Genomic DNA, 25,905 nt, shown 5'->3' on the forward strand with positions numbered 1-25,905 from the left:
CTGCGACATACGTCTCTTGTCTTAGCCGTTGAATCGCGACTCCACTTTGTCTCTGTACTACCGTTTTGCATGTTTGATTGCCTTACAGAGGGAATAGCTACAGTGTTTGTATTCAACCATATTCCCAGTCACCTTGCCATGTTTAAATGTGGTGTTGTTCCCCTCATTAAACAGTAACTGGCGTAGTCTGTTAGTTGTGCCATTTCAGCTAATCCTAGTCGGCAGGGGTTACTACAATATACTAGTCATGTCAGTGAAAACACTACAGTGATTACTACAGTATACTACAATCATGTCTGCAAACACATTACAGTGAGCACTATACTATACTACAGTCATATCCACAAAAACACTACAGTGAACACTATACTACACTACAATCATGTCTACAAACACAGTACAGTGAATACTATAGTATACTACAGTAAAGTCTGCAAAATATAAATAGAGTACAGTATTTAGACCATAATATACTATATAGTATTTTTTAATGTGGGTACACACATTTATGTACACATGTGCAAACTGCAAATTCGCAGGCATGCACACACTACTCCAAACAGGAGCGAGTTGGAGAGACATTCATGAGATGCAGGATATGCATGAAGACCAGTTGATCTGCATGATAATGTTGTTTTTGAGAGGGGAGGGGTTAGAGACTGAGGCGGCATGCTGCTTTGCAATAAAGTAAAATATTCAACTTGGATTGAGTGGTGCAGGGAATGTTCAACAACTACATGTAAGGGTCTGCTTTTCTTTTCTTAGTCAACCTTGTGTTCTTTTTCTTTGTGTTCTTGAACGTAGCCCTGTTTCTTTGTGTTCTGGAAGGTAGCTCTGTCTGTCATTTTTGTTCATTGATTTCACCTGTTTTCTTTTCTCACCTGGTCTCATCAGCTCCCTATTTAGTTCAGTTCTTTCTGTTTGTATGGTTGTGAGGTAGTGTTTGTTTTTGACTGCCTACCTGTGTCTGACCATTGCCTGCCTGTGAGCACAATTTCTGCCTTCTGTGAAGGTTTAATAAACATCTGTCTGAATCTACACCTTTTTCTCCCTGAGTATTCATTACACTACAACTGTAGTTGCAGTGTCAATTGACATTGTTCAGGTAGCTAGGTTAACAACAATTTCAAAGGGATTGACATCTCCCAACATTATGATGTTTGAATATTATTTCAATGTTGTTTAAACATTAGTATTGGGGCAGGGGATATGCTGGTATCAAGCCCCCAGCCATCATTATAGTAATACTACCACTCAAATCTTTCAGTTTGTGAGATGGTTCTGATTATTTGCATATTCAAAACGAGAGTTAGAGTGTGGGGTATTTGCATATACAGGAAGAGACTGCAGCTGTCATTAGGTGAAAACCCAGAGGCTTCTGAGAGAGAGCGAGAGATACACACACGCACACTTCGATGAAGACAGACAGATACGAGATGAAGCATGGCTTCCCCCACCTGGGACACAACCCCTGTCCTCACCCGTGGAATGTTAACCCTATCAGTCCCGAGAACCCAGCAAAAATCAGCTGTTCATTTATCAGACTTTAATTTATCTGCATACCCAGCCCTTATATTTAGTTTGACCATTTTCTTTTCAGGACGACCAGGGCGAAAAGTAAAACACAAAACAATCTGAAATAAACAGTTGCATTCATGAGTTTCACTGACAAATGGCAATGCAAAAAATATGGTCCGCCAAAGCAAAAAAATCGGATAAAAATGAATTTATATGAATGGTTTGCTCACTGGGAAATTATTATCCAACTAGTCAGTGACAACTGTTTGGAGTTTGTGACAGCAACTATGTGAGTTTATTTATATATTATATATTTATATAATAATTTATATATTTTTTTAAAATGTATTAAAATACAAAATTAAATAAATATCACATTTACATAAGTATACAGACACTTTCTTCTTGGGTATGACGCTACAAGCTTGGCACACCTGTATTTGGGGAGTTTCTGTCAGGTTGGATGGGGATCGTCGCTGCACAGCTATTTCCAGGTGTTTGATCGGGTTCAAGTCCGGGCTCTGGCTGGGCCACTCAAGGATATTCAGAGACTCTTGTTTCTCAAGGTCTGAGAGTCCTTTAGGTGCCTTTTGGCAAACTCCAAGCAGGCTGTCATGTGTCTTTTACTGAGGAGTGGCTTCCGTCTGACCACTCTACCATAAAGGCCTGATTGGTGAAGTGCTGCAGAGATGGTTGTCCTTCTGGAAGGTTCTCCCATCTCCATAGAGGAACCCAGGAGCTCTGTCAGAGAGACCATCAGGTTCTTGGTCACCTCCCTGACCAAGGCCCCTCTCCCCCGATTGTCAGTTTGGCCGGGTGGAAGAGTCTTGGTGGTTCCAAAATTCTTGCATTTAAGAATGATGGGGACCTTCAATGCTGCAGAAATGTTTTGGTACCCTTCCCCAGATCTGTGCCCAATCCGGACAATTCCTTAGACCTCATGGCTTGGTCTTTGCTCTGGCATGCACTGTCAACTGTGGAACCTTATATAGACAGGCTTTCCAAATCATGTCCAATCAAGTTGTAGAAACATCTCAACGATGATCAATGGAAACAGGATGCACCTGAACTACATTTTGAGTCTCATAGCAAAGGGTCTGAATACTTATGTAAATACGTAAAAAAAATAAAAATAATAATACATTTGTTAAACTTTATGGGGTAATGTGTGTAGACTGATGAGGGAAAAAATGAATTCAATAATAATTGGGTTAAATGATCCAACTGTCTGTCAGCCTCATAAACTAGCCCTTTCAGCTTTACTTTGGCATCATGTTGTTTGCTGAAACAAGAGGTGTGTGTGTGTGTGTGCGCGCTAGCCTGCGTGTGCAGTGAAAACAAAGTTAATCACAGGTCCATGTACCATGCGTGTCATTAGAACACACGTGCATGCATACACAAGTGTGTACGTGCAGTGTGTGCATGCATGTATAATCTAATATACTGTATGTGTGTTTGTGGGTAGAGGTTGTTAAGTGAACCGTTGGGATTGTTTGTGTAGCTGGTTCCCTGGGCCTGCGGAGAGAGAGGCTGGTGGAGAGTGGGCACACACACACACACACACACACACACACACACACACACACACACACACACACACACACACACACACACACACACACACACACACATACACATACACACTACCACAGTACATTGAGTGTGTAATGAGGCAGACACACGGCAGCGCGGCTATCACACAGCGCCTTGTCATGATTCATTATTCGGGTGTCAACAAAAGAGGAGAAAACCATACACCACAATAACACCGCCTGGGTCTAGTCTGCTAGCACAGTGGGAACTCATTGTGACTGTAGCACTGTGGTTTATTGGGTTATGTTTAATTCAATTCAATTTGATGAGATTTTATTTATTTCCTAAAGGCCCAATTGTGTTGGCGTAAAAATAGTGGATAATTGAATATACTGTGTGTATGTATATAGGCTTACAATCAATCACCTGCATATATGCAGACCTGTAGGAAATACTGGATGTTCTGAGTTTGCTGAGTTTTTTCTTCTTTGGCACGTTCAGCTTGACTTTGGTAGTTTAGAATGGCACTCAGTGTGCTTCTGTGTTTGCTCACATGTGTACATGCTATTTACTCCTACAAATAGTGCTGTTGATGTCTAACTGTGGATGTTAAGACACATGCACACTACAGTAGAAGTCTTCACGGGTCCAAAAGGTTGGACCCGTTCCGTAGGGATCTGAGGACTGTCAGACCCATTCTGAAAAGGCCCGAGGAAAAACAGACCCAAACAGACCTGTGCCGTTTCGGATCCGAGAAACCCGTTCAGATCTGAGAGTAGAAAGAGAGATAGAAAGAAACCTCAGACCGGGCGCTGCCAGCACCATCAACAAACAAGCGGAATTGGCCTAATGATCCACAGTTACGTGTTCTTAACCTCTAACGAGCCTCTACCCCGGGTCCGGGAGCACCCCCCACCCCCCCACACACTGATTAGCATAGCTAGCATAGCTTCACAAGTAGATAGTAGCATCTAAATATCATTAAATCACAAGTCCAAGACACCAGATGAAAGATACAGATCTTGTGAATAAAGCCACCATTTCAGATTTTTAAAATGTTTTACAGGGAAGACAAAATATGTAAATCTATTAGCTAAACACGTTAGCAAAATACACCACTATTCTAACTCCATCAGTTTCTTACTCCTTCAGGTGCTATCACCAATTCGGCTCAACTAAGATATTGATAGCCAATAACCTATAAAAAAAACCATCAGATGACAGTCTGATAACATATTCATGGTATAGGATAGTTTTTGTTAGAAAAAAGTGCATATTTCAGGTAGAAATCACAGTTTACAATTGCACCGACCATCACAAATCGACTAGAATTACTAGATAGAGCAACGTGTATGACCAATTTACTCATCATAAAACATTTCATAAAAATAGACAAAGCATAGCAATGGAAAGACCCAGTTCTTGTGATTTCAGACCATATTTCAGATTTTCTAAGCGTTTTTCAGCGAAAACACAATAAATCGATAAGTTAGCATACCACATGTGCAAACGTTACCAGAGCATCGATTCCAGCCAAAGAGCGCTATAACGTAATCACCGCCAAAATATATTAATTTTTTCACTAACCTTCTCAGAATTCTTCCGATGACACTCCTGTAACATCATTTTACAACATACATATACAGTTTGTTCGAAAAGGTGCATATTTAGCCATACAAAACCGTGGTTATACAATGGAAATAGTCACAACTCAAGCCTCAAAATGAGGAACGTCAGCTTTCAGAGTGATCTAGTTTAATCGAAAGCTAATCATATACTTGACTAAAAAATACAGGGTTGACAGGAATCGAAAGACAAATTAGTTCTTAATGCAACCGCTGATTTACATTTTTAAAATTATCCTTACTTTTCAATACAGGGTTCGCCAAGTGAAGCTATACCAAACAAAATGGCGAAATATGCGTTTAAAATATTTCGACAGAACAACGATTTATCATATTAAATATTGCTTACTTTGAGCTGTTCTTCCATCAGATTCTTGGGCAATGTATCCTTTCTATGTTATAAACGTCTTTTGGTCGATAGATGTCCTCTGTCCTTCGAAATATCCACTAACGATCGAACGGGACCCCAAAACGTGTCCAAAGTTTCAGAGTGCACAACAAAGAAATTCCTCAAAATCGCACTAAACGGATATAAATTGCTATAAAACGGTTCAAATTAACTACATTATGATGTTTTTAACAACTATAACGACTGAAAACATGACCGGAGAAATATTGCTGGTTAGACAAGGATTTGGAATGAGGCAAGTCCGATGTCCTTCACGCTTCAGGCGCGCGACGAGAAAGGGCGGTCCCTATACATTTTGTGGTTTTATAATGGCTGGGATTGTGCAATAGACTCCATTCAAAACGTGATGACGTACAGACACCCAGAGGAAGACGTAGGCAGTGTCGGTTTCTTCATAGCATTCACTGTCGCCTTAAAAACAGACTCCAGATCAGGGGTAAAAATTTCTGAAATCTGACCCCTGTCATGAAAAGTGCTGTAGATATTGTTCTGTACCACTCAGAGACAAAATTCCAACTTCTATAGAAACTAGAAGGTGTTTTCTATCCAATAATAACAATAATATGCATATTGTACGATCAAGAATTTAGCACGAGGCAGTTTAATTTGGAGACCCAAATATGCTAATGCGGAACAGCACCCCCTATAGTTGCAAGAAGTTTTAACTGCCTATAAAAAAAAATATATATATACAGTGGGGAGAACAAGTATTTGATACACTGCCGATTTTGCAGGTTTTCCTACTTACAAAGCATGTAGAGGTCTGTAATTTTTATCATAGGTACACTTCAACTATGAGAGACGGAATCTAAAACAAAAATCCAGAAAATCACATTGTATGATTTTTAAGTAATTAATTTGCATTTTATTGCATGACATAAGTATTTGATACATCAGAAAAGCAGTACTTAATATTTGGTACAGAAACCTTTGTTTGCAATTACAGAGATCATACGTTTCCTGTAGTTCTTGACTAGGTTTGCACACACTGCAGCAGGGATTTTGGCCCACTCCTCCCTACAGATCTTCTCCAGATCCTTCAGGTTTCGGGGCTGTCGCTGGGCAATACGGACTTTCAGCTCCCTCCAAAGATTTTCTATTGGGTTCAGGTCTGGAGACTGGCTAGGCCACTCCAGGACCTTGAGATGCTTCTTACGGAGCCACTCCTTAGTTGCCATGGCTGTGTGCTTCGTGTCGTTGTCATGCTGGAAGACCCAGCCACGACCCATCTTCAATGCTCTTACTGAGGGAAGGAGGTTGTTGGTCAAGATCTCGCGATACATGGCCCCATCCATCCTCCCCTCAATACGGTGCAGTCGTCCTGTCCCCTTTGCAGAAAAGCATCCCCAAAGAATGATGTTTCCACCTCCATGCTTCACGGTTGGGATGGTGTTCTTGGGGTTGTACTCATCCTTCTATTCCTCCAAACACGGCGAGTGGAGTTTAGAGCAAAAAGCTCTATTTTTGTCTCATCAGACCACATGACCTTCTCCCATTCCTCCTCTGGATCATCCAGATGGTCATTGGCAAACTTCAGACGGGCCTGGACATGCGCTGGCTTGAGCAGGGGGACCTTGCGTGCGCTGCAGGATTTTAATCCATGACGGCGTAGTGTGTTACTAATGGTTTTCTTTGAGACTGTGGTCCCAGCTCTCTTCAGGTCATTGACCAGGTCCTGCCGTGTAGTTCTGGGCTGATCCCTCACATTCCTCATGATCATTGATGCCCCACGAGGTGAGATCTTGCATGGAGCCCCAGACCGAGGGTGATTGACCGTCATCTTGAACTTCTTCCATTTTCTAATAATTGTGCCAACAGTTGTTGCCTTCTCACCAAGCTGCTTGGCTATTGTCCTGTAGCCCATCCCAGCCTTGTACAGGTCTACAATTTATCCCTGATGTCCTTACACAGCTCTCTGGTCTTGGCCATTGTGGAGAGGTTGGAGTCTGTTTGATTGAGTGTGTGGACAGGTGTCTTTTATACAGGTAACGAGTTCAAACAGGTGCAGTTAATACAGGTAATGAGTGGAGAACAGGAGGGCTTCTTAAAGAAAAACTAACAGGTCTGTGAGAGCCGGAATTCTTACTGGTTGGTAGGTGATCAAATACTTATGTCATGCAATAAAATGCAAATTAATTACTTAAAAATCATACAATGTGATTTTCTGGATTTTTGTTTTAGATTCCGTCTCTCACAGTTGAAGTGTACCTATGATAAAAATGACAGACCTCTACATGCTTTGTAAGTAGGAAAACCTGCAAAATCGGCAGTGTATCAAATACTTGTTCTCCCCACTGTATATTTGTTGTTTTGATATGTTGCATATTAAAAATGTTTTATTGGATTTTACTTTCCTAAAACAATAATTGTCCCCCTCATGTTTCAGTTGTCAGAGATTGGAGCACTAAATGCATCAGGGCATTGCATGCATAGGCCTATTGGCTTAGGCGTCTACTGTATGATATTCATATTTAAAATATAAATATGTCACATGGAATGATGCTGGAGAGACGAAGCAGGTACGGGGAGTAAAATATTTAATAAATAACGGACATGGAACGAGACAGGAACAGCGTCAGCAAACTAATACTAAAGACAAAAACAATACAATGCAGCCGTGGGGAACAGAGCTGTGGAACTGACAAATATAGGGGAGGAAATATACAGGTGATGAATGAATCCAGGTGAGTCCAATATCGCTGAAGCGTGTGACGAGGGAAGGCAGGTGTGCATGATGGATGGCAGGAGTGCGTGATGGAGGGCAACCTGGCGCCAGGGGGAGGGAAGAGCGGGAGCAGACGTGACAGTACCCCCCCCTCTTGGGGAACCACCCGGCGTCCCACCTGGGCGAACCAGCCGAGACATGGGCGCTGGGCAAGCCGGTTGGGGCGTGGAAGCCCGACGAACCGGCAGGAGTGTGAGAACCTAGCGAGCCAGCTGAGGCATGGGAGCCTGGCGATCTGGCTGAGGTAAGACGCCTGTCGATCCCGCTGCAGAGAGGGAGCCCGATGATCCGATGGAGAGTGACGTGGGATGGGAAGCCGCCGAGCCAACCGAGGCAAGGAAAGGGGGAGGGAAGAGCGGGAGCAGAGGTGACATAAATATATAGGAAGAGAAGCTTAGGTCTAGCCCTAGAGCAACTGAGAGAAAGATGCAGATATTCCGGCGCCATGTTCCCGACACCGACATGCATTCCTTTATATGCTACTTGTCAGATAGGCTACTACTGCTATATAGATATAGGCGCACAAAAGGAACCTTATTCGTACATTTTCCATAATAATATTTTTTAAATAAAGTTAAGCATTATATTGTTAGATTAAAGGAGTAACTCTGGTAGGCTTTAAACATTATTCCTCACCTCAAATTCAACTGTCCGAGTCAGTTGGAACGCTGGTAGGCACTCCCATCAAACGGGCAAAGCTTCAATACAGGACTAATATTGAATCATACTACATCGGCTCTGATGCTTGTCGGATGTGGTAGGGCTTGCCAACTATTACGGACTACAAAGGGAAACCCAGCCGCGAGCTGCCCAGTGAGCCAAGCCTACCAGACGAGCTAAATGTCTTTTATGATCGCTTCGAGGAAAGCAACACTGAAGCATGCATGAGAGCACTAGCTGTTGAGGACGACTGTGTGAGTAAGACCTTTAAACAGGTCAACATTCACAAAGGCGCGGGTGCTGACGGATTACCAGGACGCATGTGCGGACCAACTGGCAAGTGTCTTCAATTACATTTTCAACCTCTCCCTGATCGAGTCTGTAATACCTACATGTTTCAAGCAGACCCTGTGCCCAAGAAAGCAAAGGTAACCTGCCTAAATGATTACCGCCCCGTAGCACTCACGTCGATAGCCATGAAATGCTTTGAAAGGCTAGTCATGGCTCACATCAACACCATCATCCCGGAAACCCTAGACCCACTCCAATTCGCATACCGCCCCAACAGATCCACAGATGACACCAAACTCAATCGCACTCCACACTGCCCTTTCCCACCTGGATAAAAGGAACACCTATGTGAGAATGCTGTTCATTGACTAGAGCTCAGCGCTCAACACCATAGTGCCCATAAAGCTCATCACTAAGCTAAGGATCCTGGGACTAAACACCTCCTTCTGCAACTGGATCCTGGACTTCCTGACTGGCCGCCCCCAGGTGGTAAGGGTAGGCAACAATACATCTGCCACAATGATCCTCAACACTGGGGCCCCTCAGGGATGTGTGCTTAGTCCTATCCTGTACTCCCAGTTTACCCACGACTCCAACACCATCATTAAGTTTGCTCACAACAGTGGTAGGCCTGATCACCGTCAAAAATGAGACAGCCTATATTGAGGAGGTCAGAGACCTGGCAGTGTGGTGCCAGGACAACAACCTCTCCCTCATTGTGAGCAAGACAAAGGAGCTGATCGTGGACTATAGGAAAAGGCGGGCCAAACAGGCCCCCGTTAACATTGATGGGGCTGTAGTGGAGCGGGTCGAGAGTTTCAAGTTCCTTGGTGTCCACATCACCAACAAACTATCATGGTCCAAACACACCAACACACTCGTGAAGAAGGCAGGACAACACCTTTCCCCCTCAGGAGACTGAAAAGATTTGGCATGGGTCCCCAGATCCTCAAATAGTTATACAGCTGCACCATCGAGATCATCCTGACCGGTTGCATCATCGCCTGGTATGGCAACTGCTCGGCATCTGACCGCAAGGCGCTACAGAGGGTAGTGCGTACGGCCCAGTACATCACTGGGGCCAAGCTTCCTGTCATCCAGGACCTACTGTATATACTAGGCGGTGTCAGAGGAAGGCCACAAAAACTGTCAAAGACTCCAGTCACTCAAGTCATAGACTGTTCTCTCTGCTACTGCACGGCAAGCGGTACCGGAGCGCCAAGTCTAGGACCAAAAGGCTCCTTAACAGCTTCAACCCAAAGCCATATGACTGGTGAACAATTAATCAAATGGCAACCGGACTATTTACATTGACTATTTACATTTGTTTTTACACTGCTGCTACTCGCTGTTTATTATCTATGCATAGTCACTTTACCCCTACCTACATGTACAAATTACCTCGACTAACCTGTAACCAATGCACATTGACTCGGGACTGGTGCTCCCTTTATATAGCCTCGTTATTGTTATTTATTGTGTTCTTTAAAAAAAGAAATTACTTTAGTTTATTTAGTAAATATTTTCTTAACTCTATTTCTTGAACCGCATTGTTGGTTAAGGGCTTGTAATTAAGCATTTCACGTTAAGGTCTACATCTTTGGTATTCGGGAAACATGTGACAAATAAAATTTGATTTGATTTGATTTATAGTCCTGCATAGCTAAGCCTATTAGCTATCTTACACCAAACCTTTACAAAAGTTTCTTAACTTTATTAGGGTACTATCAAAAGTAGGCCTAAGTCAAGTCATTGTTTATAGGGACAATACGTACAGGTTATTATATTGGGTCATTAAATTAAGTTTTGCATCTCGCCCTCTTTGTTTTTTCCTTTTCATGGTTTGAGTGTGAGTAGCCCTATAGGCCTAACGGTAATTCTATTATATGGCAGCAAACACAACATGAACTTAATTTGGCTAAAGAAAAGGGTTCAACAGAACCTAACAAATGACAGCAATGGGCTAAGGCTATATATTTTGTATTAGTGATTTAAATGCTTAGTGATTTAAATACTTTGATGGTTCACAACTAGCTAAATCTAGCTAAATCAAGAGAACACAGAGGTACTTATTGTTGAAGCCAAAGCACAGAGAGAGAATCAAGCCGCACATTTTAATTGACAGGCAATAAAGATAAAACACCAGGTAAAAAACCTAGGTGCTATTTTATATTCTGAACTAAATTTAGAATCACTCATTAGGAATGTGACCAAAATAACTTTTTACCACCTGAGGAACATTGCCAAGGTACGGATGTTTCGCTTTCAAGCTGATACAGAGAGACTCATCCATGCTTTTATGCTGTAATGCTCTCCTGTCTGGTCTATCCAAGAAAGCCATTGGTCAACTGCAAAACATACAGAATAATGCAGCACGGGTACTGACCAAGACCAGACGGAGAGCACACATTACAGCGGTTTTAAGGTCAAGCCTTTTAACTATCCCAAAGTCTAGGACCAAGAGGTATGGCGAGGCAGCCTTTAGTTTTTATGCCCCAAGCCTCTGGAATAGCCAGAGAACCTGAGGGGGGACAAAACTGTGACATATTTACACCTATTTTTAGCTTTGCTTTTCCTTAGGGTGCTTTTTAGTTGTTCAATTTGTGTCATTCTTTTGTTTTTCTATCTTACGTCTGTTGAGTAGTAAATATTTCAGCTTTTATTGTCATTGTTTTTTATTTCGTTTTTCCTTTAAAGCAGCAGGTGCACGTGATGTGAGCAGCCGGAACCAGTTTCAGCTGGACATAAGCCAAACGTTTTATTGTGTTACAATTGGTTGACACAGATAACAAGCTCACGCAGTTCTCATCAACTCACACACATTCAATTAAGAGGATGGGTCCAGTCGGTGAATCAATTAATTTGCACATACCCGAGACTCGTGGCAATTGTATCAGACCCGACCGAGATCCAAGACAAAAGTCTGAATTTAGGGAAGACCTCTAATGCACACATTACCAGCACCATCTAAACCTGCAGCAAGTTCCATTCCACTACCATTAATGCTGCATTCTATTCTACAAGCACCTCATTGTAATCTCTTTTTCAAGACCTGGTGTGTGATGAAAGAAACCAAAGCAACAACTACTTGCCTTTTAAACATGAAAAATAAACATGATAAGAAATTGATGCAGGAGCCTTGAGAAGCTTTGCAGTGCACATCTGTAATTATGAAGATAATTTATGGTGTGGGCCATTTATAACGGCATTGATTTTTAGTGGGTCTTTTAGTGGTTTGATTCAGCCGTGGAGGTCATCTCCATAAAAAAGCAAGTACTTCAGGGCCAGTTTTGAGCACACTCCTTAGCTGCGGCTGCTAAGCAATCACATGAAGAGGCCCGGGGCTTTTAGCTATTGTCAGCCATCTGAGACTTGCTCTAGTCTCAAATAGACACCTGGTGTCTCCAAGGCTCCCATACAAGCCTGCTTACTGTAGCTGTCATCTCAGATGACTCCAGATAGCCACTCCAAAGAGGAGGTGGAATGGACATCTATAGCCACACATGATTTGTGTGTCTTTGTCAGCTAAATGGAAAAAAACAAAATGCTAAATAATATGAGGGGTACCAAAGATGAGTGGGTACCATTACCGAACCAGGGGGAATGCCTCTGATTGGCCCAGCCAGTGGAGCATAAAAAGGGCAGGTGCTGCAGAAGGCCTGCATGCAGAGTTACTAAAGGAAATTAGAGCTATTTATGGGCCCCCTTGGCACTCATTCCTGGCCAATCAGAGTCCGGATGTGGGCAATGAGCAGGGGGCTGCTGGGGGCTACCATGCAGAGACACAGACTGCAGCATGTACCTGCTCCCTGGAGGCCTCAGATCTCTGGGATAACAGGAACACAAAGAGACTGGCAGTCTGAGTGTAGCTTACTGAGAGCAAGAGCAGGGAGTCTGTGTCTATTTCAACCTGCTTCGGTTTACATTTCTAGAACTGGAACAGAGCTGGGACAGAAAAGGCAACGGTCTGTAAAAAACAGATCACAGTGGCCTTGAGTCGAGAGGTCCAGATTCTTTGAAATTGAGAGACTGTTAGGGGACCGTGTGCTGACGGGAAACAAGTGCTGATGTACAACTCACACATTGCACTGTCCCCCAACTCCCCACTTCTGCACCAGTGGTGGCGGAGTTTACCTGGAAAAAATGATTAAGTGGCGGCCAGATCGGCGTTGGACAATTGAGCCTGAGAGAAAGGCTAATCCATCATGGTGAAGGCTAATGCCAGAGAGCAGCATTAGATGAATGGAGCGGGGGATCGCTGCACTACCCTTCCCATCCCATCCTCCTCCCCCCTTTCTGTCACATTTTCTTCCCCCCAACATTTAAACAGGATACTTTTCTTCCCCCCACTCTTTCCTTTGAACAAGGAGGGAGGAGGCGTTGCATTTCCACACCATGCCTTATGCATGAGGTTCCAGGGTGTGTTGCATTTTGATTGTGAGCTGAGGGAGACCCGTTGACCTATCAGAGGTGAGAGATTTAGGATCGGGCCTGCCCCTGAAAACGCATATTGACTCAGTCCTAAGACTATCAGACACTGAAGAGAGAAGGGAGGGAGGGAGAGTGGGCCCAAGGGGAGGGCTGGGACTCCCTCTTGTGTTCCCCCAATCACATGGGACCTGGGTAACCCTGGCGACGCAGAGAGCCTCTTGACGGTCTCCCTGGTGACAGTACAAACACACCTCCTGCTGTACAAAAAAGAGCACCCTTGACAATGTTCCAGATTGGAAATGTGCTTTGATACTCTCCACATTTAGGTGGACAGGGCCAGCCTCATCCGAGCAGTTGATAGCAGCTGTCAACACTCTCTAGAACTCTTATCACTTACTAGAGCCCATACAGTTTGAGTGTAGGAATGAGTCATACTATTGTAGCTAACTGTTATCATTAGCATTGTAGCAACTACTGGAAACAGAGTAGGGCACTAGAGGGTCAGCACAATACACACACACATACACACAGTAATACAAACACGAATTACGAGGTTCTTTCTCCATCCATTGCAGGCTAAGGGGGGTGTTGTGTATACAGGCGAAACCGATAACTCTTGAGTATAAACAGTGGAAAGTCTGATTGGTGGACTAGGGGTGGCCCGGTGCAGCACTCAAGAGAATGTGAGTTATCAGCTGAGAGCAAACATCTGGTGTCATGTAACTCTCTGCTGCTACAGTTACAGCAGGCTCTCCTCTTAATCCCCACACATAATGCTAGGAGAGGAACTGAGAAATACCACTCCTTTCTGTTCTTCTCTCTTTCCTCACCTACACCGTATCTCTCTCCTCTCTGTTCGTCAGTCTCGCTTTCTCTTTTGCTCCTCTTTCCAATGGCAGCTCTTTCCACAGGTGGAAAATGTCCGACATACAGTATCCCTGGATCTCACCCAGGGAGTCTAGCTCTATTACCATAACAGCATTCCAATACTTGGAGTTTAGTTTAGTTTATTATAATCCCAATTAGCTACTACACATGCAGCAGCTACTCTTCCTGGAGTCCACATAAAATGTACAAATACATGACAAAGTACAGAACAGTAATAGACAAGAACAACATAAGATATTACATTAAATAAAATGTTTTAAAGAAGAGTTATGTATAGGAAAGACACAGAGACAACAAAAATACTACTTATACACTATTCATATATACATGTTCTTATATACAGCACAGTTGAATTGGATTTTTAGAAAGAGGAGAGGTGCTGTGAAATAATGTTTTTTTATCTGTTTTTTTTAAGCTAAACTTTTTGCCTGAGTAACCTCTGGTGGCAGCGCATTCCACGACAGCATGGCTCTATACATAACTGAGTGACGCATTAAATCTGTTTTTGGTTTGGGTACTGTGAAGAAACCCATAAGGCGTGTCTGGTGGGGTATGTATACTGTTTTGAAGGGTATGCAAATAGATTATACAAGTGGTTAGGCATTTTCAACACCCAAATGATTCTTAAAAAGACTAGACGAGAAGTAGTCAATTTCTCCTCAACCTTCAACCATGAAAGACTATCATGTATGCTGTTGATGTTAGTTCTGTGTTTGCAGTTAAGTGTCACGTCTACTCCCGCTCCCCCTCTCCGGTGCTCAACTTCACCAGTTTATTCATTATTACGCACACCTACCACCATCGTTACGCGCACCTGCGCTTCATGAGACTCACCTGGACTCCATCACCTTCCTGATTACCTCTCCTATATCTGTCACTCCCTTTGGTTCTTTCCCCAGGTGTTATTGACTCTGTTTCATGTCTGTATGCAATTTGTATTTCTTGTCTTGTTTTGTTATTTATTCAATTCCCTCCCTGCACTTGCTTCCCAACTCCTAGCGTATACATTACATTAAGGGCAAGGATTGCTGCTTTTTTTGAGCCAGCTGCAGCTTTGCAAGGTCTTTCTTTGCTGCACCTGACCATATTACCAGGAAGTAATCAGGATTGAACAAGATCAAACAACCAGTACAGTTGATCTTTGTGTCAAAAAACACAGAACATCTTTTTATAACAGACACTTCTCAACAACTTTGTCAATATTTTTTTATTTTTTTAACTAGCCAAGTCAGTTAAAAACAAATTCTTATTTACAATGACGGCCTACCCCGGCCAAACCCAGACGACACTGGGCCAATTATGCGCCATCCCTATGAGACTCCCAAGCACAGACGGTTGTGATACAGCCTGGAATCAAACCAGTGTCTGTAGTGACTGCCTCTCTGAGAAGCAGTGCCTTAGACCACTGCGCCACTCGGGAGCCCCAATATGACTTGACCATGATAACTGACCATCGAATGTTACTCCTAGGAGATCATCTTCCTCAACTTGTTCAATGGTCACAACCTTGATGCGTAACTCCAGTTGAGGTTAAGGTCTAAGGGAATGCTTTGAACTAAATACAATGCTTTTGGTTTCAGTTTATTGTTAATGACCTATTCTGACACTGAGTGTAACTCCTTGCTAGGAGTCTCAGTGAGGTCACCTGTCACATTATTTTACATTATGAAGCTTTTGTTTGTTTATAAATAGCACAACGGGAGAAAGAGGGAGCAGGTGAGACCAGCTGTGTATTGACAGGGGTCGCGTTTTATATTGAAAGTCAACAGTTTTTTTTGCTTCAATAGAGTGATCAGAGATGTGCAACTATAGTTATCTTCACAGAACACATTCGGCAGAAAATAGCTTTTTCTTCAGATGACAACAGAAGTGCAATGCTATTTGGCTGGCAGCCACACAAGTAAATGAGCTTACAATGAAAAAGCAAGCACACACACACACACAAACACACACACACACAGCGTATCGTCCTACCGTCCTTCCTGTAGAGGTTGATCTCCACTTTCCTCTCCTCCGAGCCCAGCAGTGCTTGAGCCAACTGGGCGATGGCCAGCCGCTTGGTGTGAGGGCCGTACAGGAAGTTGCAGGTGCAGGGCTTCTGCATGATCTCAGCCCGCGAGTAGCCGCACATGGCACAGAAGCCATCGTTGCAGAATATGATGGCGCAGTTCTCCACCCGGGCATTGGCAATGATGAACTTACGACCTGAGGATGAGAGGAAGAGGGAGATGAGGAAGATGGTAGGGGAGAGATAAAGTGTGTATGTGCATGTGTGCGTTTGTGTGGGATGTGTGTGAACGCGTGCTTGCGTGTGTGTGTGTGTGTGTGGTGTGGCGTGTGTGACTAGTGAAAACTTGTGCATTCACAGTGGATGAGCCATTTAAACCTATTACAACCCACGAGGCTCTGCATTGTTTCAAAGGAGGATGTTCACAGGCTCAAAGCAGCTGTCAACTCCCCACTTTCTCCGACACACACACACCTTTCCTCTACCATATATGTATATAAAATCCTTAGCTTTGGAACATTGCTGCGGGGACTTGCTTCCATTCAGCCACAAGAGCATAGTGAGGTTGGGCACTGATGTTGGGTGATTAGGCCTGGCTCACAGTTGGCATTCCAATTCATCCCAAAGGTGTTCGATGGGGTTGAGGTCAGGGCTCTGTGCAGTCCAGTCAAGTTCTTCTACACCGATCTCGACAAACCATGTCTGTATGGACCTCGCTTTGTGCACGGGGGCATTGTCATGCTGAAACAGGAAAGGGCCTTCCCCAAACTGCTACCACAAAGTTGGAAGCAAAGAATCGTCTAGAATGTCATATCGTTAAGATTTCGCCCGAACCATGAAAAACAGCCCCAGAACATTATTCCTCCATCAAACTTTACAGTTTGCACTATGCATTAGGGCAGGTAGCGTTGTCCTGGCATCCGCCAAACTCAGAATCGTCCTTCGGACTGCCTGATGGTGAAGTGTGATTCATCACTCCAGAGTACGCGCTTCCACTGTTCCAGTGTCCAATGGTGGGGAGCTTTACACCACTCCAGCTGATGCTTGGTAATGCGCAAGGTGATCTTAGGCTTGTGTGCGGCTGCTCGGCAATGGAAACCCATTTCATGAAGCTCCTGACAAACAGTTATCGTGCTGACGTTGCTTCCAGAGGCAGTTTGAAACTTGGTGCTGAGTGTTGCAACCGAGGACAAACGAGTTTTATGCACTACGCACTTCAGCACTCAGCGATCTTGTTCTGTGAGCTTGTGTGGCTTACCACTTCGCAGCTGAGCCGTTGTTGCTCCTAGACATTTCCATTTCACAATATCCCTACCTACATATACACATTACCTCAATTATCTCGAGTAACCTATACCCCAGCACATTGACTCGGTACCGGAACCCCCTGTATATAGCCTCGTTATTGTTATATTATTGTGTTACTTTTTCTCTTACTTAATTTTTGAAATGTAATTTTTATTTTTCATATATTTTCTTACTTACTTTAAAAAAATCTGCATTGTCAGTTAAGGGCTTGTAAGTAAGCATTTTATGGTAAGGTCACTCACCTGTTGCATTTGGCGCATGGGACAAATAACATTTGATTTGATTTAACAGCACTTACAGTTGACTGGGGAAGCTCTAGCAGGGCAGAAATTTGACGAACTGACTTGTTGTAAAAGTGGTATCCCATGACAGTGCCACGTTGAAAGCTCTTCAGTATGGCTAGTCTACTGCCAATGTTAGTCTATGGCGATTGCATGGCTGTGTGCTCGATTTTATACACCTGTCCGCAACGGGTATGGCTGAAATTTCTGAATCCACACATTTGAAGAGGTGTCCACATACTTTTGTATATATAGTGTAGCATGGAGAGATGGATGGAGGGCCATGTATGCTATAGCTTGAGATAGCAGCCCACCATAGTGTTGGCTATCACGCTATAGCTAGCAGCTGAACATAGCCTTGGCAATCACGCTATAGCAGGGGTTTCAACCCTGTTGAGAGCTACCGTCATGGAGGTTTTCGCTCCAACCCCAGTTGTAACTAACCTTGTTCAGATTATCAACCAGCTAATTACTAGAATCAGGTGTGGTAGAACAGGGTTGGAGAGCCCTGCGCTATAGCTAGTAGCCCACCACAGCTTTGGCTATCATTTTAAAACTAGCAGTTCACCATAGCCTTGGTGATTATGATATTGCTACAGTAGCTTTTAACATTAGCATTGTAACATTCACTGAATTTAAGTGTAACAGTATCGCTTCCGTCCCTCTCCTTGCACCAACCTGGGCTCGAACCAGGGACCCGCTGCAAACATCGACAAGAGTCACCCACGAAGCATCGTTACCTATTGCTCCACAAAAAAATTGCAAGGGAAACAACTACTTCAAGGTCTCAGAGTGCACGAAGTCACCGATTGAAACGCTACTAGCGCGCACCGCTAAACTAGCTAGCCATTTGTGTGTGTGTATATGAAGGTGGAATTAAATTGGCACTGCTCCTCGCTTTTCTCTGCATCTCTGATGAGCTGTCTTGTTATATGGGAACCATGGACTAATGACTGCTCAGGCTGACTCAAAACACATCTAACAAGAACATTGGGAGGAAGAATGTTTGCTATTCTCCAAATTAGCGGGGAACTATTTCTGTCCTATTCAGATGCAGTGATACCCTAGGATTCTTTTCAGCAGTGGTTGCAAAATTAGTTTGGTGGGACGTGGTAGTGGGCGTGGCCATTGGCACGGTCTCCGATCAGATTGTTTTTAGGCCCTCTTGGCCGCAGAGTCAAAATGTTGTTGCTTTAAAGCTAATTTCCTGCAATTCTACACATTTTGTCATGGGGCGGAGAGAAATTTGTAGTTATAATGCTAATTTCCCAAAACTCTACACATTTTGCTATTAGGCTGAGATTTTTTTGTTTGTTGCAGTTTTACAGCTAATGTCCTGCAATTCTACACATTTTGCCATGGCTTATGCCGTGTTTTTATGCTATCTGAGTGACTTGAACATAACAAAATCAATATTGGCCCACATGTCATGCCATTTTGGGAATTTTACATTCTCCGACTGTCTTGTTTCTATTTTGGTGATTATTAGTCCTCAAAGATGATCTTAGAAATATATAATACGTCCATTATCTTTTCTCCATACTTTATATCTGGTTGTAGTCATGTGTTGTTTTTATATAGCTTTGATGTATCTCCGCCTTGACATATTTTAGACACATTTGCAATTTCCATTCCATTTATTGGAGGTCTTTACAGGAACTGTCACCGGTAAATCTTCTTCAAGGACTAAAGCACACAAAGCACAAAGTGTCTCAGCATTGAGAATGTTTACGAGACTTTGCTCACATAATTTTCGTTCAATGCGTCAACCTAGACCTTGAGCACAATGTATCATGACTTAAATAAGAAGCTGACTTATTCCAAGTGGGGTTCAAATTGGGCAATTCAAACTGGTATTGTGGCAGATGGATTCCATTCAAGTTTTTGACTGAACTAACAAACAGTGTTTAAAGAATAACATCTGCTTGTCCAAATTCCATTATGGTATTGAAATTAGGTTCTGTATGGAACTGTAGTCAGAATCTAAATGTTAATGGCCCAAAGATGTATGCGTGTGGGACAGGTTTGTGTATCAATTGCCAAGCCATACCTTGGCTCACTATCTGTTATTACAATATCGACTTCCTTAGTGTCCCACTCCCAGCGATAGTTTATTTTGTGATCTCAAACTGTGTGTGTGTTGTGTGTGTTTAGCGATGGGGCACCGTGTATTCACCTGTTCCAGAGAACCCAGGGAAGCAACAATAAAAACCTGTCTTCTCTTATTTTCTCTCTCGCTTTCTCTCACACACAAAGACGCACATGCATAACACCCTTCGCGGGCCTCACACCACCAGCTGGCCTCACACCACCAGCTGGCCTCGCACCAGCAGCTCTTACTGTCTGAAGAAGAAAGAGCCACATACATACAGTAACAACACGCCAACTTTCTCTCTCGCGCTTTCTCTCAGTCACTATCTCTCCCTCATAATTCTCTCTCTCTCTTTCTCATACATTCACACTAACACAGATAGATCACAAACAACAACTCCCACCCAGGTATGGAAAGGGAAGAGAGGGCAAGGACAAAACACTGCAAGGCCCTGACCAAATCCAATCTCCCATGTGGCACAGCTTGTACCCTATGCTACGCACATAGGGTGGCATTTGACTTGTAAAATAGTTGACTATTAAAATCTTAGCTTACACTTTGGGCTTTTTAATAATAGCTATTGGAGTGAACGTGGGATGAAAACCAATTCAATTTCACTGGTACAGTTTCCAGCTATTTTCCCAAAGACTGCATCTATCTAGCCTTCACTGCTACATTAACCCCCCTATCCCTAGTGAGAGAATACGGGAAGACTAGTTGTTGTTATTCAGACCACAGGAACACTAGCTGTCGTCATGGAGTCAGCTAATGGGGATCGTAATAAAATAAAAAAAACAGGGCCAAAGTCAAAACACAATAACAGGTCCAGGAGCAAGGCTACTCAGATATGCATGGAAACAAAGGCTATCCTTTCTGCAGGTTGCCGCTACGTTCAATGGCTTCCCTCTATAAATTAGCAGCGATGTAGACCTTAGCGGGTCATAAAGCTAACGGGATAAACACTGGTAATGTGAAGACCGGTCACCTGAAAGGGGGGGGGGGTGTTCATTTCCTTGGCCAATTGAACTATGATCTGAGCATGCCCCACCGTACCGTCTCCGCTGTGCAATCCGGTTTTCGGGCTGGTCACGGTGCACCTCAGCCACGCTCAAGGTACTAAACGATATCATAACTGCCATCGATAAAAGACAGTACTGTGCAGCCGTCTTCATTGACCTGGCCAAGGCTTCCGACTCTGTCAATCACCGTATTCTTATCGGCAGACTCAACAGCCTTGGTTTCTCAAATGATTGCCTCGCCTGGTTCACGAAACTACTTCTCAGACAGAGTTCAGTGTGTCAAATCGGAGGGCCTGTTGTCCGGACCTCCGGCAGTCTCTATGGGGGTACCACAGGGTTCAATTCTCGGGCCAACTCTTTTCTCTGTATATATCATCGATGTCGCTCTTGCTGCGGGTGATTCCCTGATCCACCTCTAAGCAGACGACACCATTCTGTATACATCTGGCCCTTCTTTGGACACTGTGTTAACTTCTCTAGGATAGGGGGCAGCATTTTCACGTTTGGATGAAAAGCATACCCAAATTCAACTGCCAGCTACTCATCCCCAGAAGATAAGATATGCATATTGTTAGTATATGTGGATGGAAAACACTCTGAAGTTTCTAAAACTGTTTGAATCATGTCTGTGAGTATAACAGAACTTATTTAGCAGGCGAAACCCCGAGGACAAACCATTCAGATTTTTTTTTCACTCTCTTTTCAATGGATTTTCATTGGGAATACAGATTTCTAATTGACCTTCTTGCAGTTCCTACCACTTCCACTGGATGTCAACAGTCTTTAGAAATTAGTTGATAGTTTTTCCTTTGTGTACTGAAGAAATACGGCCATTTTGAATCAGGGTCACTTGTTGTGTACCGTTAGACAGAGGCGCGTGACCAGAAAGCATGCTACAGATTGTTTTAATCCTGTATTGAACACAGATCATCCTGTCTTCAATTGTATCGATTATTTACGTAAAAGAATACCTAAAGTTGTAATACAAAAGTAGTTTGAAATGTTTTGGCAAAGTTTACAGGTAACTTTTGAGATATTTTGTAGTCATGTTTCACGAGTTGGAACCGGTGTTTTTCTGGATCAAACTCGCCAAATAAATTGACATTTTGGATATACAGTATATCGACGGAATTAATCGAACAAAAGGACCATTTGTGATGTTTATGGGACATATTGGAGTGCCAACAACAGAAGCTCGTCAAAGGTAAGGCATGAAAAATATTTTTATTTCTGCGTTTTGTATCGCGCCTGCAGGGTTGAAATATGCTTATCTCTCTTTGTTTACAATGGTGCTAACTCAGATAATAGCATCGTTTGCTATTGCCGAAAAGCCTATTTGAATTCTGACATGTTGGCTGGATTCACAACCACTGTAGCTTTAATTTGGTATCTTTCATGTGTGATTTAATGAAAGTTTGATTTTTATAGTAATTTATTTGAATATGGCGCTCTGCATTTTCTCTGGCTTTTGGCCAAGTGAGACAGTAGCGTCCCGCCTAAACTCAGATTTTGGATATAAATATGAACTTTACCGAACAAAACATACATGTATTGTGTAACATGAAGTCCTATGAGTGTCGTCTGATGAAGATCATCAAAGGTTAGTGATTAATTTGATCTCTATTTCTGCTTTTTGTTACTCCTCTCTTTGGCTGGAAAAATGGCTGTGTTTTTCTGTGGCTATGTACTGACCTAACATAATCGTTTGGTGTGCTTTCGCCGTAAATCCTTTCTGAAATCAGACATGTTGGCTGGATTCACAACAAGTGTAGCTTTAATTTGGTGTCTTTCATGTGTGATTTCATGAAAGTTAGATTTTTATAGTAATTTATTTGAATTTGGTGCTCTGCATTTTTACTGGCTTTTGGCCAAGTGGGACATTAGCGTCCCACATATCCCAGAGAAGTTAACCTCCAAACGAGTTTCAATGCTATACAACACTCCTTCCGTGGTCTCCAACTGCTCTTAAACGCTAGTGAAACCAAATGTATGCTTTTCAACCGTTCGCTGCCCGCACCCACCCGACAGACTAGCATCACTACTCTGGACGGTTCTGACTTAGAATATGTGGACAACTACAAATACCTTGACTGTAAACTCTCCTTCCAGACTCATATTAAACATCTCCAATCCAAAATTAATTCTAGAATCGGCTTCCTATTTCGCAACAAGCCTCCTTCACTCACGCCGCCAAACATACCCTGGTAAAACTGACTATCCTACCGATCCTCGACTTCGGCGATGTCATTTACAAAATAGCTTCCAACACTCTACTCAGCAAACTGGATGCATTCTATCACAGTGCCATCCGTTTTGTTACCAAAGCCCCTTATACCACCCACCACTGCGACCTGTATGCTCTAGTCGGCTGGCCCTCGCTACATATTCGTCGCAAAACCCACTGGCTCCAGGTCATCTATAAGTCTATGCTAGGTAAAGCTCCGCCTTATCTCAGCTCACTGGTCACGATAACAACGCCCACCCGTAGCACGCGCTCCAGCAGGTATATCTCACTGGTCATCCCCAAAGCCAACACCCCTTTGGCCGCCTTTTCTTCCAGTTCTCTGCTGCCAATGACTGGAACGAATTGCAAAAATCGCTGAAGCTGGAGACTCATATTTCCCTCACTAACTTTAAACATCAGCTATGTGAGCAGCTAACCGATCGCTGCAGCTGTACATAGCTCATCTGTAAATAGCCCACCCAATCTACCTACCTCATCCCCATATTGTTTTTATTTACTTTTCTGCTCTTTTGCACACCAGTATTTCTACTTGCACATCACCATCTGCTCTTCTATCACTCCAGTGTTAATTTGCTAAATTGTAATTAATTCGCTACCATGGCCTATATATTGCCTTACCTCCTCACGCCATTTGCACACACTGTATATAGACATTCTTTTTTTTCTATTGTGTTATTGACTGTACGCTTGATTATTCCATGTGTAACTCTGTGTTGTTGTTTGTGTCGCACTGCTTTGCTTTATCTTGGCCAGGTCGCAGTTGTAAATGAGAACTTGTTCTCAACTAGCTTACCTGGTTAAATAAAGGTGAAATAAAAGAAAATATTGAAAAAATTTGGCGAGCGCTAATGGTTAGCTACAAACGATATCGCTGGAAAAAAAACATGCTTGAAATGTATAAGGCTTGGTGGTGACCTAAGGGAGGAGATGTGAGGATATGTTGATATGTAAGTTGATATGTATGTACAATGGTTAAGTCGAATAAAATAAATATTAAGATGTATGCCAGGAGTAGATATCCTACCATAGAGGCAGACACACACAGAACGACTGCTAGGGAACTGCAGACAAAGACCAGTGTTTATTATTCCCCTTCAGAACTGCAACAATGTGAGAATCATTAAAGATGTTTGGGGAGAGGAAAAGCTTTTTTCTGTCCTGGGATGCATCCTGAAACCAACAAAAATGAAGAGTTTGAAAACTTTACTCTGGTATGCTTTGTTCAGTTGAGTGTGCAGGCTCCATTTGGGCGCAGCGAGGCTGGAGTGTCACCAGGGGTAGTGCTTATCAAACACCTAATGAGGCTCTGGCTGAGAGAGGCAGAGGAAGAGAAGAGAGGCTGATTAAAGACAAACCAGTGAAACTCACAGGGAAGGAAAGAGACAGCATGACTTACACACACCAATACACACACACACACACCAGCCACCCGAGACATGCGCTGTTCTCCATGCTCCCGTCCGGCAGGCAGTACCGGTGCATCAAGGCTCAGACAAACAGACTCCTAAACAACTTCTATCCCCTGACCATAAGACTGTTAACATCATGTAACTTGCCCATCCAGAAAAGCACAAATATTGGAGATTATCAGCAGAACTTAAAAAGATGTCATGCCTGGAGTACAGTATAGATCTTGACTTCAGACAGTACTGCAGTGTGTAAAGGGATGTTGAGGTCATCATAACATTTTATGACATCCATTCTGGGGAGAGATCTAGGATGGGGCTTTCCCTCCCCCAATCCGAACCATAACAATAAGCTTGAAAACTAAGGTACTATCTAGAACATAAAAAAGGGTTCTTTGGCTGTCCCCATAGGAGAACCCTTTGAAGAACCCTTTTGGATCCAAGTAGAACTATTTTGGGTTCCATGTAGAACCCTTTCCACAGAGGGTTCTACCTAGAACCAAAAAGGGTGCTCATATGGGGACAGCCGAATAACCCTTTTGGAACCCTTTTTCCTACAAGTGTACTTTGCATTCCCTAGCACGTTAAATTTTTACAATCAACACAATATTTTATGGGCCATTTCTCAAGGAAGTGAGTTTGAACTCCCTAAATGGGGTAATGCAGATTTATGCAAAGTGGGTTTCATTCCGAGGACACTGGGAGGACTTTAGTCTATAAAATGGTTAGTATTTCCTAGACGAGTGCTAAGAGAGTTGGTAGAGCAGACACACATATAGCCGAAGAGCTTCAGGGGAGAGGCAGAGAGGGGCAGAGGAGAGAGAGAGAGGGGGGGGGGGGCTGACACAGGATGGAGTGTTGGAATGACAGAGTGGTCACAGAAGTGAGAGCGGATGAGGAGGAGAGTGAAGGACAGCGAAGAGGAGGAGGAGAAAGAGGAGTATGAGGAGGGAGGCAGCGGAGGAGGAGAGTGAAGGACAGCGAAGAGGAGGAGGAGTATGAGGAGGGAGGCAGCGGATGGAGGAGGAGAGTGAAGGACAGCGAAGAGGAGGAGAAAGAGGAGTATGAGGAGGGAGGCAGCGGAGGAGGAGGAGAGTGAAGGACAGCGAAGAGGAGGAGAAAGAGGAGTATGAGGGAGGCAGCGGATGGAGGAGGAGAGTGAAGGACAGCGAAGAGGAGGAGGAGAAAGAGGAGTATGAGGAGGGAGGCAGCGGATGAGGAGAGTGAAGGACAGCGAAGAGGAGGAGGAGAAAGAGGAGGATGAAGAGGGAGGCAGCGGATGAGGAGAGTGAAGGACAGCGAAGAGGAGGAGGAGAAAGAGGAGTATGAGGGAGGCAGCGGATGAGGAGAGTGAAGGACAGCGAAGAGGAGGAGAAAGAGGAGTATGAGGAGGGAGGCAGTGGATGGTGGACAAAGTGCTGCCTGTTGGAGCTGAGAGTGGACCACTGATAGAGAAGTGACACCGA

General features: G+C 43.5%; 1 protein-coding gene across 1 annotated transcript in view; it reads right to left on the reverse strand.

Moving 5' to 3' along the window:
* The window catches only part of LOC139531813 (voltage-gated inwardly rectifying potassium channel KCNH2-like), a 291,029-nt gene that overhangs the window by 247,786 nt on the left and 17,338 nt on the right, over positions 1–25,905 (reverse strand). Inside the window, exon 2 of the mRNA XM_071328675.1 lies at positions 16,055–16,285. Within this exon, the coding sequence (XP_071184776.1) occupies positions 16,055–16,285 (231 nt within the window). The remainder of the gene's footprint in view (positions 1–16,054; positions 16,286–25,905) is intronic.

This window comes from Salvelinus alpinus, chromosome 10 (assembly GCF_045679555.1).
Source record: "Salvelinus alpinus chromosome 10, SLU_Salpinus.1, whole genome shotgun sequence".
Taxonomy (NCBI): Eukaryota; Metazoa; Chordata; class Actinopteri; order Salmoniformes; family Salmonidae; genus Salvelinus; species Salvelinus alpinus.